The 17,181-nt window shown below is 48.2% G+C and overlaps 7 protein-coding genes across 7 annotated transcripts; 4 read left to right on the plus strand and 3 right to left on the minus strand.

The window, feature by feature from the left end:
- Positions 1–117: 117 nt before the first annotated feature.
- P175DRAFT_0556281 (protein arginine methyltransferase RmtB) lies at positions 118–2,236 on the minus strand. The gene is made up of 4 exons (XM_040900686.1): positions 1,821–2,236; positions 1,283–1,687; positions 985–1,222; positions 118–928 (listed from the first exon to the last, which is right to left on the minus strand). Exons 1-4 carry the CDS (start codon positions 2,053–2,055, stop codon positions 172–174), a joined length of 1,635 nt encoding a protein of 544 aa, XP_040752696.1. The 5' UTR covers positions 2,056–2,236; the 3' UTR covers positions 118–171.
- A 160-nt stretch (positions 2,237–2,396) lies between these two features.
- P175DRAFT_0500206 (Mo25 family protein) lies at positions 2,397–4,402 on the plus strand. The gene is made up of 5 exons (XM_040896907.1): positions 2,397–2,713; positions 2,794–2,854; positions 2,915–3,390; positions 3,452–3,724; positions 3,780–4,402. The coding sequence occupies exons 1-5, from the start codon at positions 2,609–2,611 to the stop codon at positions 4,017–4,019; spliced, it is 1,155 nt and encodes a 384-aa protein (XP_040752697.1). The 5' UTR covers positions 2,397–2,608; the 3' UTR covers positions 4,020–4,402.
- Positions 4,403–5,451: 1,049 nt separating this feature from the next.
- Positions 5,452–7,926, plus strand: P175DRAFT_0435211 (putative TBC domain protein; the record flags this gene model as incomplete). Its single annotated transcript, XM_040893715.1, has 2 exons — positions 5,452–7,476; positions 7,543–7,926. The coding sequence occupies 2 exons, from the start codon at positions 5,452–5,454 to the stop codon at positions 7,924–7,926; spliced, it is 2,409 nt and encodes an 802-aa protein (XP_040752698.1).
- Positions 7,927–8,663: 737 nt separating this feature from the next.
- P175DRAFT_0500208 (uncharacterized protein) lies at positions 8,664–9,138 on the plus strand. The gene has a single exon (XM_040896908.1). It carries the CDS (start codon positions 8,682–8,684, stop codon positions 8,955–8,957), a length of 276 nt encoding a protein of 91 aa, XP_040752699.1. The 5' UTR covers positions 8,664–8,681; the 3' UTR covers positions 8,958–9,138.
- A 274-nt stretch (positions 9,139–9,412) lies between these two features.
- Positions 9,413–9,667, plus strand: P175DRAFT_0556285 (uncharacterized protein; the record flags this gene model as incomplete). Its single annotated transcript, XM_040900687.1, has 2 exons — positions 9,413–9,588; positions 9,635–9,667. Exons 1-2 carry the CDS (start codon positions 9,427–9,429, stop codon positions 9,665–9,667), a joined length of 195 nt encoding a protein of 64 aa, XP_040752700.1. The 5' UTR covers positions 9,413–9,426.
- A 1,143-nt stretch (positions 9,668–10,810) lies between these two features.
- P175DRAFT_0435137 (uncharacterized protein) lies at positions 10,811–12,370 on the minus strand (the record flags this gene model as incomplete). Its single annotated transcript, XM_040893710.1, has 1 exon — positions 10,811–12,370. One exon carries the CDS (start codon positions 12,368–12,370, stop codon positions 10,811–10,813), a length of 1,560 nt encoding a protein of 519 aa, XP_040752701.1.
- Positions 12,371–13,465: 1,095 nt separating this feature from the next.
- Positions 13,466–16,992, minus strand: P175DRAFT_0500210 (DIL and Ankyrin domain protein). Its single transcript, XM_040896909.1, has 4 exons — positions 16,621–16,992; positions 15,910–16,349; positions 15,397–15,801; positions 13,466–15,329 (listed from the first exon to the last, which is right to left on the minus strand). The coding sequence occupies exons 1-4, from the start codon at positions 16,787–16,789 to the stop codon at positions 13,797–13,799; spliced, it is 2,547 nt and encodes an 848-aa protein (XP_040752702.1). The 5' UTR covers positions 16,790–16,992; the 3' UTR covers positions 13,466–13,796.
- Between the last annotated feature and the right edge of the window lie 189 nt (positions 16,993–17,181).

Consider the following 17,181-nt stretch of genomic DNA (forward strand, 5'->3'; position numbering starts at 1 on the left):
TGGCCCATACAAAGTAGCTGTCAGGTTCTGCGAGCCCAGCATTACAGAATGCCTCTATATCGGCTGCAAATATGTTTTGATGAAGTCATGAATTGTTAGCTCTTACGAATGCATATGCTTGAAGCAGATGAGGGAACAAGAAGCAAAAACTTTTGATTTGGGGTCTATAAATTACTGCAACGCCCATTGCTGAGCACCCTTCTCACCCTGTTGCACATCCCATTCCAGGGTGATATCCAGGGATCGAGATTTTTCATCCTTCTCCTTCTTCTGATAACCGACCTTGCCCTTAATCGTCTGTCCCTTTTTCAAAGCGACAGGTTTCTTCTTGCCGTGGTCAATCAGGAGAATAGTTTGTTGCCAGTGAGTCTCCTTTCCATCCGGACCCGTAGTAAAAGCTACAACCCCCTTCTTCTGCATTTCCGAAGGGATGGCGTTATCTGGAATGGCAGAGTCCCTGGATGGCATGAAGAAGATATCAAACCAGATAGCCCAGCCATCCAGTGAGTCGACGTCCTCTTTCATGGTGACCTCAAACTCTTTCAAGAAAGATAGTTCCTGAACGGTGATGGTATGCAATGGGAGCGTGAGGAAAATTTCCGATTCCGCGGGGATTGTAGAAGGTGGCACAGTCCTCACGAGGGCTTCGTCATAAATACCGGTAAGCATGCTCTTCATATTAAAGCCGTAGACATTGTGCCAGAATCCAATATGCGACGCGACGAAATCAGAATCAGCAAACGGAGCAACACGAAGTGTAGCATGCGATGGGGCCATGAGTCCGTCGGGGGCGAGATAGCGGTCCCTGGCATAGATGACCGAATCAAACATGGCTTCGAACAAGAGACCATAGCCCATCCACTCAGAAACAATGATATCAACCTGCTTAACAGGCAACGTGACTTCCTCGATCTTACCCCGGATACACCTATAAAAGTAAAGGTCAGCACGGGCCGGGTAGATAGGGAAGATTAGCATGCGTACGTGATAACATCGCCAAATCCGTTCTCGTAGATGATCTCTTTGGCACGGTCGATGATATTCGAATTATCAACCGAAATCACCTTCTTAGCGCCAGCTTTAGCACAGAACATAGATAAAATCCCGGTGCCACAGCCAACATCCAGGACGACTTTGTCTTTGAAGATATGCTTGTTATCATAAATAAAGTCGCGGTACGAGTCGGTACGAATCGCGTCCTTGAGCATGGACTCGTGAATCCCTGGAAGAGCAGATTCCATTAGCAAATGATCTCTTTCGTGAGACAGTGGGACAATTATACCATTGTACGCGTAGGAGGTGAAGTAGTCCGAATCAATTTCCTCAATCTTGGTAGCGCGTTTCGCAGACTGCTCAACGGGAGCAAGCTTCTCGTCCTCCTTCGTCAACTGTTCCTCCAATGATTTTTGCACCGCCAGTCTATATTCCGAAAATTGACTTTGTAGGCGCTCTAGATCCTCCTGGAGCTCAATCACGCGTCTGTCAGCTTCTGTGCCGCTTGTGGTTTCTAATTCACCCTCTTCGATATCGTCCAAGCTGTACAAAAGCGCATCGTCCTCAAGAACTGGCTTTAGGTAGATCTCGTCTTCAAACTTGTCTTTGGAGGAAACGTCGGGAGTCATATTTCCAGATTTAACCTGGGAGCGAACGTAGTTAACTAATTTGATGGTCTCCAAGAAGTCCAGGTCTGGTGACACGAGGGAAAGAAATATCAGTTAGCAAAGTTTCCCATCATCGTTCACATTCAAGCATATGCCGCCTAGACTCGAGCAACGAACGGAACACTCGGATCTTCAGGTCTAAATCAAGTATCTACATACCGAACTCCTTCTGGATCCTCCGTATATCAAAATTGTGCTTGTCCTTGCTTTCTTTGAGCATAGACCGAGCATCGGGATATATTTTGTCGGAGAAGAGTCCGACCACGGGTTGCGTTTCATCATCGGGCTCAACATCCTCCCAGCCTTCTTCATCACTAACATCGGAATCACCAGAGGAAACGGAATCGCGGTCAACATCCCTCGGGGGCAGATCTGAAGGCAGAGAAGCGGACATGGTGACAATTGCGGGGTAGATATATACGCAAAATGATCACAAATATCACAAGGCTCAAAAGGATATCTAAAAACCTTCAGCTAGACAAAGAGTTTCCCAGTGTAAATACACTTTGGAATATAAAGCCCTGCCTGAAATAAAATGAGTAGTCAGGGGGTATGAATGTAGACCTGGACACTCGTTGTGGACCTGGAAACAGCCCAGGAAAAAAATCCCAAAAAAAAATGGTTGCCCCGCCTGTTGGACCTGTTTGATTTGTTTACACTTCCTGGCTGGGCCCAGAATTGATAAGACGAGCCTCAGGCCAGGCCAGGCAAGAATCAGCTGCTTCCCCGCCAACTATCGTCACCGCTTCCCAGGCTCACGCTGACATCGATAATCTGCCTCTCTCTCCCGGTATCAAGAAAGGAAGGCAAAGCACCAATTGCTTTTTTTTGCTTCTACACTCACCTTGGATGCCTTGAACACCTTCCCATTGATCCCTATACATCCACGCAGCTAGCTCTGCTTCCTTTCTTTCCTTGCAGCTGCTGGGATTGACAAGATAACAAGCATGGCCTTCTTCTTTAATCGTGGTCGATCCCGGCAACCATCTGATGTGGTGAGATCAATCAAAGACTTGTTGGTGAGACTTCGTGAATCTCCAACCACAGCCAAGGTTAGTTGACTATTCTCAAATGCCTGTCCTTTCTTTATTTTGATAAGCATAGACTTACTTATATCACAATTCACCCATAGATTGAAGATGAATTGGCCAAACAGCTCTCTCAGATGAAGTTAATCGTCCAGGGAACCCAAGGTTTGTGTTCCTAGGAGTACCATTCATTTATTACGACATTTAGATTCTAATTACGCACAGAAATCGAATCATCGCCAGAACAGGTTCATGCTTTAGTCCAAGCCACACTCCAGGAGGATCTACTGTATGAGCTTGCTCGTGGCCTTCATCGCCTCCCATTCGAAGCTAGAAAGGATACACAGACCATATTCTCTCATATACTTCGCTTCAAACCGCCCGTCTCTAACAACGCTGACCCTCCCGTTATCTCCTACATCGTACACAACCGACCAGAGGTTGTTATCGAGCTATGTAAAGGCTACGAACATAGTCAGAGCGCGATGCCGTGCGGTACCATTCTAAGGGAGGCGCTGAAGTTCGACGTGATCGCAGCGATTATTCTCTATGACCAGTCCAGCGAGGGAGAGCCCGCCATCCGGCTCACAGAAGTCCAACCCCACGTTCCTCAACAAGGGACTGGCATATTCTGGCGCTTTTTCCATTGGATTGATAGGGGGAGTTTCGAGCTAAGCGCTGATGCATTCACTACATTCAGAGTAAGCAAACATCGAGCTCCAATTCCAGACGAGTCATGATTAATATGGAACCATTTTCTAGGAAATTTTAACTCGCCATAAGTCCCTTGTAACGGGGTACCTGGCAACTAATTTTGATTACTTTTTTGCCAAATTTAACGGTGTTCTCGTGCAATCTGATTCGTACGTCACCAAACGACAGAGCATCAAGCTGCTAGGCGAGATTCTATTGGACCGTGCAAATTACAATGTGATGATGGCATATGTTGAAAGTGGAGAGAACCTCAAGCTTTGCATGAAACTGCTCCGAGATGATCGTAAGATGGTTCAATATGAGGGATTTCACGTGTTTAAGGTATGTGGGAAATTCCTCCTAGGGATGCGAGCCATCTGACAAAATATGTGGCTAGGTATTTGTTGCGAACCCAGACAAATCAGTGGCGGTACAGCGGATTCTTATCAACAATCGAGATCGACTGTTGAAATTCCTGCCGAAATTCCTGGAGGACCGCACGGATGACGATCAGTTCACAGATGAGAAGAGTTTCCTGGTTCGACAGATTGAACTCTTACCCAAGGAGCCCATTGAGCCCACACGTCCCGCACGCGAACCCTCACGCTCGGCTGTTAACACTACTGCGGTCGCGTGAGAAAGGGAATTTTGTCTTCTTTGCCTACTTCTTCTCTTACAATTATTTACATATGTTCTGGTGGAAAAATTTTGTGCACTGTGTGTACATAAGACCTTTATCACCGTTTGCACTTATGGCCAGCTGGCATCTGACCGTTATGGAGTTATGATATGATTGAAATTTGAGGCAAACATAAATAGGATGTTGCTGTTGAACAGGGCATGTCGGTACCAACGGTGGAGAGGAGACAGGAAAAAACGGAGGGGACAGACAGGAACAGGAAATTCAGGTGGTCCTTGCATTTATATAGGATGTAGATAGGCACTGGAGTGGACCAGGAACCCGAATCAACCTCCTTGACATGTTTACAAAGTAGCAGATTCCTACCTAGTAGTTTATAGTTCATAATTCAGCTCTGCTTGTTGAATTCAACCCCTCCTAGAGAAGAAAGAAAGAAAGAAAAGGAAAAATTCAAAATTGACAATTCCTTTGTTTTGTGCAGAGAAAAATTAGGCTGAAGATATAAACCATCAACCATGGACGCGCAACCAGCGGTGGATTCCAGTTTAATAACGACTTTCCCGCTTCCATCTTCAACCACCACCCATTTCTCCATCTCGACTACTATTATTATCCATCATATCCTCTCCTTCCCATCCCTCAGCAATGGTTGATGATCCACCGCTCCACGACGGTCTCCCCGGAAGAATTTCAGAAGAATTCAAATTAGATTTGTATATAAAGCGCCCTCCCGCCTAGTGGTCCCCCCTTCTTGACCCCTGCCTAGACTCCTAAAGGCAGACAGAGAGCTCTCTCCAGCGATGCTCAATTATTAGCTACAAGGTACAGTACTAGTACTCCCTCTCCTCCCTCTCCTTTCTTTTTCGCTGACTTTTAATGCAAATAATAGTAATAATCCCAACTCAAACTAATTCCATAACCATCCACTTTCTTTTCGAATCGTTCCCACCGTCCCCCCCTTTTTTACTTTTAACGAAGCTTGTCCATCAGCCAAGCGTTCAAGGAGCCGCAAACCCAATTCCTCCCTCTCTCTCATTCTTGGGCATCCTCTTACCGTTGGGAGCGGTCATGTTCTGCTGTGCTGTACATGCGATTTCACCACTGTCATTCCTTCCTTCTCCTCCTTGTGCCCCGTAATATATACATTTGCTTGTCATCGATTTGTGAGATTCGTGCTACAGACCTGATCCTTTGTCTCCTCCGACTCCCCTCCTCCGACTCCCTCCCCCGCCTCCCTCGCTCCCTTGAGAGCTTTTTTATCCCCCTCCCCCCGGGAAAGCAAAGAAAGACGAAGGAAGTCGAGCGCGAAATATTATAAGAATATACCAAGGACATACAAACTCCACAACATTGGAGTCACAAAAGTGAACCGAGCGCAAGTCATGCCAGGATAATGGGAGACACGCGATCCCCCTCATCCCCCGTCGCCATGTCCGAGCCAAATTCTCCCTGTGAAGAAACTATTGGGCCAGAACTCTCAACCACCCAGTTCTCCTCATTGCCGCCCCCAGCTGAGCCGTCGTTATGTTATGAACGGAAGTCGATTGCGACAAGCGCATCGTCGAGTGGCCCTGATCAACCTGCGTGTGATCCTCCCTCGTACCAAGACACCACGCCAGATTCCGGATTAGCGCCTCGCACACCTTTCGCCAGACTCAAAGGGATTACATCGCTACAGGAAGCTGGGATGTCGACTGTAAGCTTGCGCTCCTTAAGAAGCATTCCAAGCATTGTAGTCAACGATACTGGATCCCGCCCTGCATCTCGTCCAGGGTCTCGCCCGGGCTCTAGGTGGTCGGAGCGGAGATGGGGCGGTTTGCGGAGCAGGGCGTCAATGGAACTAAACCACAGACCAGAATCACCGCCACCAGTTCCACAAATCGAAGCACAATTCAATCCCATCGCCCTAAATATACCCGACGGATCACTTGACGGCCTTGCACCTCAGTCCCTCAGGTTTTCTAAACGCGGGAGCCTCATCAATGAAGAGGAAAGACAACAATTAGAGCTCAAGCTCAAGGAAGAAGAAACAAAAGTAAGTCAGAAGAGGGAAGCAGAAAACCCTCAAGATTACAGTGAATTGAAGGACGATAATACTGTAACCCCTCGAAGCCGCCCGAAAGCCCGATCATTGCTTCGCGTTAGGCGAAGCGCTATTCCAAGCAGAGCTATATCTGCGGATGAGGACATGCTCTCGCGCAGAGTCAGATTAATGTACGCGAAGGGAGAAGAAAATGTGACCGACACGGAGGTGGCGAAATCGTTCGCCATGGAAAATGGAATTTTGTGGGAAGAGCCAAGTCTTGCAAACACTGATGCTTCGGGGGAAAGCTCTTCTGGGATAGAAACCAAGAGCCCAACGCCATCTAGTGACCCTGATGGGACGCCCGGTTTTAAGAGGGAAGCAAACGAGTTGGCTGGAGGTATTGAGTACTGGCAGAATATCAGGGCCGGTGATGTGGATAGATACGGCTTCATTCGTGCTTCGCGGTCAGATTCTAACGACGGCGCTGACCCTAGCCCTATTCAAAGGGTATCTACCAGCTTACTTCTTGCTTCGGAGACACCAAGACGGAAGCGTTCTATTCGACCAACCTCTGCCTTGGCCAGCAACCGCTCATTTACCGGCCGATCTCCCTCTCGACAAAACTCCCAGCCATCTATGCGCCCATCCTCTTCGCAGAGTACCTATAGCTTCCACTTACGGAGATCTACTTCTCGGTTTCGCCAAGCAACAAACCACCTCCCCCACAATCGTGATCGCCGCTTTAAAGATGAGGCCGGCGATATGCTAACACATCCAGTCCCTTCTTCGACATCCGACGATAAGTTAGACGCTGCTGTTGCTCGTGCTGCGAGGAAGAAGGAATGGGAGAGAGAAGATAAGTGGACTAAAATGGCCAAACCAACGAAAAAGAACAAAGACGGGGGCGGTATGACCTTCGAGTTCGACACCAAAAGCTCAAAGTTGATTGAACGGACGTGGAAGGGGATCCCAGACCGGTGGCGATCCTCCGCTTGGTATGCGTTCCTCGAAGCTAGCGCCAAAAGGCGTAGCGATAGTCCCACAGAGGAGGAACTCATCGATGCTTTTCATGAATACCAGCTGGTATCGTCCCCTGATGATGTTCAAATTGATATTGATGTCCCAAGGACCATTAGTAGTCACATCATGTTCCGGCGGCGATACCGTGGTGGTCAGCGACTACTATTCCGTGTGCTGCATGCAATGTCTCTGTACTTTCCGGATACAGGATACGTTCAAGGCATGGCGGCTCTTGTAGCTACATTACTTGCTTATTACGACGAGGAGCATACATTCATCATGCTTGTTCGATTGTGGCAATTACGTGGATTGGAGCAACTCTACCGTTCGGGCTTTGCGGGCCTCTTAGAAGCGTTAGGTGACTTTGAACGGGAATGGCTAGAACGAGGGGAAGTCGCTGGGAAGCTCGTATGTTGACAGTTAGCTAGCCCTACTTGACTCTTGAGACATGCTAATAAACCCTGGGTATTATAGAATGAACTCGGGATTCCCCCTACGGCCTACGGTACCCGGTGGTATCTGACTCTTTTCAATTACTCGATTCCATTTCCAGCCCAGCTTCGAGTATGGGATGTTTTCATGCTCCTCGGTGACGCTGAAGACCACGCCCCATCTAGTTCGAGTGGCAAGAGTACCAATACTGAGGCAACGAGCCCAAGCAGCTTTGGAAAGGGCCTAGATGTCCTTCATGCGACATCGGCCGCTCTTATTGACGGCATGCGAGAGATTATTCTCGAATCCGATTTTGAGAACTCCATGAAGGTTCTTACCAGCTGGGTTCCAATCAAAGACGTGGAACTCTTTATGCGCGTCGCCAAAGCAGAGTGGAAAGTCCATCATCGAAAGAAGTCGGGATGATGATGATACGGACCTGATTCCTATTCTTCAATATGATCGCGATGGCCTGTTTGCACATTTATAATTACTTCACCTCATTTTATCTTATCATCCTTAGTACGATACCCTTGGGAGCACTCCCGAAGGACTATTACGAATTACCCCGGCTGGACGATATGTGATGATTTGAAAAAAAGTCGCTTCTTTGCTCTTCTTTTCCTATAATATAATTATCACTATTATTTTATTCTTACGGTTGATATTTCGGTTTTCTGATACTCGACTGCTTTTTTTTTTTTCACGGGCCATCTACGACATCATCATCATCATCATCATCATCATCTGCAAAGTACCTCCCCATTTCCACGTCAATCCAGTTCGAAGATTTTCAATCTGTTGCCATCCGTGTCACGATTTGAGTCGAGAGAAAAAGAAGAGATACGCCCATCTAATGGCAGGCAGCCAAAATACCCAGTTATCTAGCACGACTCGGAATATCATTGAATGGGTCCTATTCCTACTAATACGATTACTTGATCAAATTACTCAAGAATATATATATAATAATAATAAGCATCTTTTTATTTCTTTCTCAATTTTCCCACTGTAAATTAGTTGGCTTGAATCCTTGCCCGGGTTGGGAGCCATGATTTGTTGTGGACGGGCCGCTGGGTCGTTTGTCATTCTAAACCCTCTTTTCTACTTCATTCCCCGGAGACAGACAACTCTGCTCCCCTTGCGCATCTATCAAAAACGAAAAAAAAAAAAAAAAAAAAATGCAGCCACGTATGCCTTTTGATGATGTCGCTTGGGAGAAAAGCGAAGAGATTTCGGATAATTGGGTAGACGAGCTTTTTGCCAATGAAAACACCCTCGAAGTCGCCGCCATTCGATATCTCCAGGATCATACGTCCATCCCAGTGCCTTTTATTCTGCATTGGGGTACCAAAGAGGAGAGTCCACTTGGATTAGGCCCCTTTATCATCATGGAATACATTGAGCACGAAATGAACATGAGCAAGGCCCTGAACACGCCTGGGATTTCGCATTGAAGGACCGACCGCGCCTCGATCCAAATATTGATATCCCGAGACTGGAGATGCTGTATGGGCAACTTGCAGATATTCTGCTTCAGCTTAATCAAACATGTCTCCCGAAAATTGGGTCCCTAGACCAAGTCGATGATGATGATATTAACTATGAAATTAAACACCGACCACTGTCAATCCATATGAATGAATTAGTGCGCTTAGGGACTTTACCACGAACAAAGTTACCAACGGCTATATTTGAATCCTCCTCGTCCTAAACTATTTCACTAGTCTAGCTGAGCTGCACATGGAGCACCTGACGCACCAGCGAAACGACGCGATAGATTCTAAAAAGGATTTCCAGCGAAAATATGTGTGGCACGGCATTTGTTTTGCAGACTTGCCGGCAGAACATCGCCTAACATCGTCCAAATCACAGCACGATAAGTGCTGGTGGTGGTGGTGGTGGTGGTGGTGGACCGTTTAAAATATGGTGAATGCGGAAATGCAAGTCGTCGGGGTTATTGACTGGGAATTTACCTATGCTGCTCCAGCGGAATTTTCCTCCGCGCCAACCGTGGTGGCTTGCTTCTCGAACAGCCCGAATACTGGCCAGAAGGCATCGAAGATTGGACAAGGGCATATGAACACCGTCTTGAAACTTTTTTTTGAAGGTGCTGACACAAACGTGAAGATAGATGGATGGCCTTGATACAATCTGGCCCGTCTAAGTGAACCCCAACAACAACGGCTTTCTGTATCAATGCGGGAAAGCTGGGAGAGGGGGGATATTTCTGGGTCAATTATGCTGCGCGAAAAAAAAACTTTGCGTTTGATTCAGTTTACTGGCACAAGATTGATGGGCGGTTTTTTTGGGGGGCTGTTGAGACCGTAGACAATGCCTGGGGGAAACGGCTGGGCTTCCTTGGGGACGAAGAAAAGAGGGAGATGCAGTCTCTCTTGCTGCAAAAGATGAAACACATGGAGGAGCGAGCCCTAGCATGGGAACCGGATGAACAGTAAAGTAAGTATCTAAGTAGTGTTCTCTTTCAATCTATATTCACATCATAATGAATCAATCCACCATACCATGCTCATCCTTGTTATTCCACTACTATTTATAACCGGGCTTGTTATCTTATTTGTCTTTTTTTTTTTTTCTTTGCCCCCCTTTCTCTCTCCCTACCTTCAAATACTCAAACTACCTCCTCTTGTATCCTGTCCCCTCTCTCTTTTTTTTTTTTTTTTTTTTTTGGGCAGTCTAGAGCCGAAGCAACTGTAGACAAGACATTCAGTCAACCAGAGTCTTAGAAATAGATGCATGTTTGTTTGGCTGGGTTATTTCTTTTTGTCCCTGTCCTGTGCTGCGTATTATAAACTACATATCTTTCATAATATTCAAGTCAATCCCTATATTCTGACGGTTTAATTGAGTATAAGTTTATCCTTTGGCAGTGACAGAATTCTGTTCTTGTGCACTAAAAGTTCCATTTTCAGTTGCTTGATGACACTCTGTATCAATCTATCTTTTGCATAACAATAGCTTTTGAACAGCTCCAACAGTCCAGCTGATGGGGAATATGAACCCAGAAAACTGGGCAACCCATGCACAACCCTACAAGCATATCGCGGTTAATGTCGAGTCCGTAAACATATAAAAACCCCCTCGAGAAAGACGAGGTCAAAAATCCCCCCCCCCTCGCCCATATAGAACGCCAATAAAAGATCCTTCACAAAATTCGGAAAATCCCTGACAAAAGATATCTACAACTATGATGTTTCGTGCCCAAGGACTTAAGCCTAATTTAACCTAACAGCAGTCCAAAGGTGAGGTGGGGACAAATCCAGCCATCCAACTGCTGAAAAGTTCATGACTAGCCTCCTGGAGTGACGCTAGGCTGAGTAGATTCCAGCGGGGTCCTTGATATTGGAGATGGTCCGGGACTGCTCTCTAGATCTGAATCATGTGGCTCAGTGTCTAAGCTGGAAGTGTAGGGAGCTTGAAGCCCCCGCGAAGCATATCGATCAGAGCTCTCTGGTAGCGTTAGATCTCTTCTGCGGTCAAAATCTTGCGTTGTATGGTGAACCTTTTCTACTCTCGCAGTGTCTGCTGCGAGAGGGGCAGCATCTCGTGAGTTTGACTTCGCCCCAGAATCTTCTAGTTCTACATGTTCCAGGAGACGATTTTCATAAGAGGCACACGCACCACTGGCTTGGCGTCGGTGGATCGTATGGCCCACGTGCTGGGTCCCAGCTATTGGAGACCCTGGTCGAGAGGTCTGAACGTCGGCGTGCACGGATTCAGAGAGACGAGAAGAGGGAAGCGGAGCCGATTGATGAGGGCCAGAAGCCTTCCTTTTCCGGCCAGGTGAAGTATAAGGGTCCGAGCGACGAGGAATAATAGACGATAAAGGCGATTCTTGATGAAGCTTCCCTGATGGCGTGCCAGCATGTGGTTGGCTGGGAGGAACCCAATGGTGAAAATAAAGTGAAGGGGGAGATTGACGAGAGTGGGAATCAGGCTTTCCTGAAGCTTGAGAAGCTGGGACTGACGAACCAGGAGCGTACTGTACATTACTCAGATTAATCGGAACCGATTGAGCCTGCGAGACGCTGGTAGGGATCTGAGGCGTCGACCCACTTCGAGGGTCACCAGGACCGCCCGATATTGACGGTCGACCCAGCGACTGCGGTGTAGGAGGCGCCGCGCTATTGGACAGCAAATTCTGGGACAAGAGGACACCTGGAGGAGGCACTGCCTGCGGGGCCGATGGTGCGTATGGACTAGCGGGTATAGAGCGAGAATCCCGGCGGAGAGGTGGAGGGCGCCGTTGAGATTGGGAATGGGAATGAGAAGGAGCTAAAGAAGGCAACTGGGGAGCTGTTCCGCGAGTACCAGGTGACTGGGCTATATATTGCTGGGCTAATTCAAGGATAGGTTGGTGAAAACCACTCGGACCGATTCCGGCAAAGATAAGGGGAACCATATGAGGAGGAACACCAGCCTGCAAAGAATCCCGAAGCATGCTCTGCTCAACCCTCCGCTGCTCAAGACGCAGGGTCTCCTGGCGCGTCTTTTCCTCTTCTTGCTTCCTTCGATCCTCTTCGGCTTTAGCTTGGAGCCAATGGTGCATAGTATCGTCGGAATTCTGCCATTGAGCGGGAGGAGGTGGTAGCTGTTGGTTGATGGCAGTACTCATGGTTGCGAAGCCGACATCCGGTGGGGGTAAAGTTATTGACGAGGGAGGGGGGAGCCCTGTGCGGGAGGAGTCCATTGAGTAGTCTACGGCGGTGGTCGAGGGCATCGTAGACGCAGGGAGGTCAGGCAGGGAGGGCGAAAGAGACCGTGGGGTAGGAATCGACTGGCGAACAACAGAATACTCATGAGGACCTTTGATCCCATTCTGGGACGAGGGTTTGAGGGTGAGAAGCATGTCTCAAAGTATAGCGCGGGATGAGTTGAGTGTGAAAGGGCGAAGGAGGGGAGGGCCAAAAGAAAAGGTTGGACATTTGACAGCGATCGAGGAGCTGTAATTCCTCAGACAGGGAAATAGCCAGTAGATCACCACCACATTTTGACATGGATGCATGCACTCAAGCAAGCAAGTCACCTAAGTCATGATGCGGATAGAGGCATAGAAGGAAACGCAAGAAGGAAAGAAGGAAGAAAGAAAGAACAAAAAGTAGTTCATCACCCCAGATCGCCCAAATAGGCAAGCGCCTAAAGAGGAAAATCATACTTACCAGAAGGAGGCAGGATCGCCCGATACGCTAGTCTGGATTAGGAAACAACAGGCGGGTCAAGGACCGGTGCCTGAGGATGCCACGTTACGTGACGTGCTCGATGCGAAGGACGGCCGAGGTAGAGGAGAGTGAAAAACGCTTTCGAGGAGGAGGCTATTGGGTGATGACGACGAGCCTGGAGGTACAGAGTATATCTAGACCGATTTCTTTTCTTTTGCTAACCCTGTTCGCTCCGGTGAGAGTTCCAGCCTACTGATGATTTCTCAATCGCTCTAGATAGGAGAGAATGCCGCGGCCCGGTCCGGCCAGGTGTTTGGTGGTGTTGCGTGCAGCTCGATAATTGAAGTATCAGACAGCGGAGGTACTAGGTAGTCAATATCAATCAAATAGATGAAGTGGAAAAGTGGGTAGATAGAGCGTGCAAGTACCCCGTAATCTTAGCTAGTCGAGGCCGTCCTGACTCCGAGCCGTCTAAATGAGGGAGAATTGCTGACCCAGCGTGGACTAGGTACAAGAGTGGGATTTGGGCTCAAGAAGTGGCTTTGATTATTCTGAAGCATTGGCGTAATCATAACTCACTCTCATAGACGAGGTTAGCATTCTTCAACGCCTGTTTCATCTAGATGATAAGACTCACGGTTCGTCTATCCCGCCCTTTTCCAGTAACCCTAATGACTATCCCTATACATGCCTGTATGAAGGTACCCAGCAGTGGCTTCCATCTCCACCCATTCCATTTCTTTGGGTTGGATAATATTAATATTAATAATAGTAGTAATAATCTTCTTGTTCATGGACTCGGGACTATTTCACTTCCTGGACTGTGTATGGCCTGCTCAAATTTCAACCCAACCGGTCAATACCGATGGTTAGTATGATAGATGTATGTACATGCCGATGTATGTATGCTCTCTGTCATTTGATTCATCAGCATTATTATGATTGAAATAGAAAACATGCATGTCCTCCATTGCTCCGCAACCAAATCCATGGCTTGCTTCAGAACAAAAATAAAATTATATACTCGAATGCAGTTAACTATCCCTTTGGGTCTCAACCATCACCCAACATAGTGGGTTCATCCCCCCCCCTTCCTTTTCCCTTTCCAAGAATTCGTTAGCCGTCACGATCAAATCGGGTCAATACCTCGGGCGGCACCGTCGGAATGTACTTGCGCGCGCGCTCTCGATTAGTTCCGCCCCAGCCTGCCCCATAGCTGATCAACATGTCCGTGCTTGTGGGAAGAGAAAATGGTAGCGTCATCGCGGGATCCAGAAATACTGCGTTAGTATTCTCGCTGCGCTCATCGAACCCTGCAGATGCTCCCGGCAGAGGAGAAGCAATGCTTGACTCGAGGGATGCAAGAGAAGCTGCTGATGTCTCGGGGGAGCCCGCCAAGTCAGCTGGCCCTTGATCTTGGCGAGGAGTTTGCGGGCGTCCATCTCCCTTGGACTCCGAACCCTTGGTCTCCGCCTGTTGTTTGGATTCCTGGAGCTTCGCATATTCACTGTATAGTAGGCCCCGGTCCCGTTGGAGCTCCATCAGGAATTTCATCGCCGACTTGGTCAGGCCCTTCTCCCCAACTTCCGGCCGATAGGACTTAACCGCATGGAGGAGCTGGGCGGGTGTAAGTCGTTGCAATTGTAGTAATGTGGTTACAAGAGACTCAAAGTCATCCCCGAGCGAGGAAAAGCATTGGAGCCACTGCAAAAGCTGGATCACGGGTGCCAGATGCCTTCGGGCGGAATCTATTGTGCTTTCTCCAGTGCATATTGTGGATCCGTTCTCATAGTGTTCCGGTTGTCGGTTGTTCGTACGTGCCCAATCCTCTAGGGTCGATACGTTCATGCGAATCTGCATCGCCTTCGTTCGGGCCAGATAACGTTTAGTGGACATAATACGGTTGAAAAGCTCAGCCCCTAACCAGTAATAGAGTTGAGAGAGAATTTGCGAGATGATGACCGAGTGTACGTCGTAGAGATCCAGGACAAACAGAGTGGACGACAAAAGTGAGGTGATATTGCGGGGTGAAATCTGCGCTCGCCGCCTGGGGGATGGTGGTCGGAATCGATTCTCGGCGGGTTCAGGGACTTTCGACTTGTTCTTGGAGCGGAAGAGCTTCCATTCGTTCTGGAATGGGATATCGTCGAGCCCCGGGATTGTTTCATGGTCTAGCATCGCTGAATCCAGCACTTTGTTCATTCGTCTTTCCGCGTCGCGTATGATGAGGATAAAAATCTCATTAATGAGTTCAGCCAAGTGCAGTTGAAATTCTACAGTCGCCTCAACAAGTCCGGAGTCTTTCTTGAGATAATGAAGGAGAAGGGTGGCATTAGACATCCAAAATGCAAGGATTGTCATGTCCCACTGATAACGCTCAACCACATCGTTGATTTTGTCCGTCGCCGAAACTAATAGCGTTGCCAGTAGTTCTGGACTTGCATGGTAGTGGGCATAACGCGCACTGAGGAAAAGAAGATTCGCAGGAACGGGCTTTTGTGACGGCGATCGTTGCGGTGTCATGTTCGTGATAATAATATTAAGGATTCTTTCCAACTCATGGTCCTGAAAGACGAACATTTGGTCATTTAGACATCGATCCCAGACAAATTCTTGCTGCTCTGCTTCCAGCTCCTCTTCGTCTAGGGACTACCAGTAATGAAGGAACACACAATGTTAGCTTTGCCTCTGATATTGTCGAATAGAATTCACATACGTCAAACTTCTCATCTAGGCCCAAGCTCGACAAATCAACTTCCAGGTTAATCGCGCTTTCCTCCATCATCATCCGCCGCTTCATCTCATTCTCAGCGATCTCTTCTTCAAACCGACTATGCGCAAAACCAGAGTCGTAAAAGTCATCCTCTATGGCACTCGGCCCGAAACTGTAGCCGTTTTCATGTAGATACTCAGAGATCTCACTGCCTGGCTGAGCAAAGTCAAACGCCGTCCCTCCAGATGAGGACTTGATATCCGGAGAGGCGCCGTGATCAAGGAGAATCTTCGCTATCGTTTTGTGTCTGTTCGTCATGGCCCACATCAAGGCACTCCATTGATTCCGGTCTTGCTGATCAACGCGGGCGCCGGCTTCAAGCAACGCCGCAACAACATCTTGATGTCCCTGGGCGATATTAGCCATGGTAACTCCATAGCATATCAAAGAGGAGATTGGGGGGGGGGGGGGGGGGGGGGGGAAGAAAAAGAAAAAGAAAAGACCCAAGTCACCTACAAAACAGCTAGCATATATCAGGGGTATTGTGCCCTCCTCATCCGGCATATTAACATCCACATAATCCTTCGCTTTCCCCTGCACCAATTTCCGTACACGATCAACATCGCCGTTACTAGCAGCCATATTCAAATTCCGTTGTAAAATATCACGTTTCTTCTCATCTGTTAGCTTTTCATCCGTTGCTATTGCATCCTCGTCCGCATCCAGCGAGTCCACCTCGCGGTGGGCAGCTTGCGCAGCAAGCATCTCCATCAACCGAGCATCACTATCCTCCAATCGGGCCGTAAGGGTCGATTCGTTATCGTCATCCGTAGTCAATCCGAAACCGAGCCCGTAATGCGCGTGCATGCTGTGTTCGTCGTCATGCGCATGGTCGTCCAAGGCCAGATTAAAGCTTAACGGTTTTGCCGCCACAGGAGTAAGGAACTGGGATTGACCTATAGCAGCACAAATGGCAAAAATCAGTAAGACACACCCTGATCAGGATAATAATAGTACTGTTATTTTCCGACATCGCATTCTCCCTTTCTCCCACTTTCTCTCACCTCCGACCGGGTCTGCCGTGTACATATCTCATCCCATATCATTGGTATACGGTTTCACTAACATCGGAGGACCGGAGTATGTACCTCATGTGACCGGGAGGGAGACGAAGAGATGGGGGAGAGAAGAAGAATGTGGAGAAGGAAGGAGAGAGATGTCGCGAACCTTGCCAGGCATCGTACATCTCTGTCTCTTGCTGCATGTTAGGTACAGAACGACGATCGTCTAATGATTTGGGTAAATCATCCGGGAGTTGCTTGTGAGGGAGATTCATAGAATCAGGGTCGCTGAAGCTTTGGTCGAGGTGGGCGGGAGAAGCCTCGCGGGAATCCATGGTGGGTTGCTGAATCGAATACAAGTCAAGAGCCAACGAGGGGAGGGGAACACGACAAAGGGAGCTCTAGCTCCATGGATGAAGAAATCAGTGGCAAGTAGGTGAATGCGAATAACAGAAAGCCACCGAGAGCGGGTAATATGAGAGAAGAAAAAGGTGAGGAAGGGGGAGAGAGAGAGAGAGAGCGTGTGTGTGTGTGTGTGTGTACGTGTGTGTAGATAGAAAGGTGTTCCTGACCATAGACATGGGGGAGAGAAGGAGAAGGACTACGTAGATCAAGAGTGCCAGTGATGCAATTCCCGAAGCGCGAAACGGAGCGGCCAGGAACATCAGTTCCACTTGCACAAATTTCCAAGTTTCAAGATCAATCAGTGTGGATAAAGGATTTCGGA

Source organism: Aspergillus ochraceoroseus (assembly GCF_002846915.1).
Source record: "Aspergillus ochraceoroseus IBT 24754 chromosome Unknown P175scaffold_3, whole genome shotgun sequence".
NCBI lineage: Eukaryota > Fungi > Ascomycota > Eurotiomycetes > Eurotiales > Aspergillaceae > Aspergillus > Aspergillus ochraceoroseus.

Coding starts and splice junctions, on each gene's coding strand:
- P175DRAFT_0500210 (XM_040896909.1), bottom strand. CDS start 16,789: ATGGATTCCCGCGAGGCTTCTCCCGCCCACCTCGACCAAAGCTTCAGC. Junction 16,350..16,620: donor GATGTACGATGCCTGGCAAG/GTTCGCGACATC, acceptor GTGCTGCTATAG/GTCAATCCCAGTTCCTTACT. Junction 15,802..15,909: donor TGATATATGCTAGCTGTTTT/GTAGGTGACTTG, acceptor AATATCGCCCAG/GGACATCAAGATGTTGTTGC.
- P175DRAFT_0500208 (XM_040896908.1), top strand. CDS start 8,682: ATGCAGCCACGTATGCCTTTTGATGATGTCGCTTGGGAGAAAAGCGAA.
- P175DRAFT_0556281 (XM_040900686.1), bottom strand. CDS start 2,055: ATGTCCGCTTCTCTGCCTTCAGATCTGCCCCCGAGGGATGTTGACCGC. Junction 1,223..1,282: donor CACCTCCTACGCGTACAATG/GTATAATTGTCC, acceptor CTGCTCTTCCAG/GGATTCACGAGTCCATGCTC. Junction 929..984: donor GGATTTGGCGATGTTATCAC/GTACGCATGCTA, acceptor TTACTTTTATAG/GTGTATCCGGGGTAAGATCG.
- P175DRAFT_0500206 (XM_040896907.1), top strand. CDS start 2,609: ATGGCCTTCTTCTTTAATCGTGGTCGATCCCGGCAACCATCTGATGTG. Junction 2,855..2,914: donor AATCGTCCAGGGAACCCAAG/GTTTGTGTTCCT, acceptor AATTACGCACAG/AAATCGAATCATCGCCAGAA. Junction 3,391..3,451: donor ATGCATTCACTACATTCAGA/GTAAGCAAACAT, acceptor ACCATTTTCTAG/GAAATTTTAACTCGCCATAA.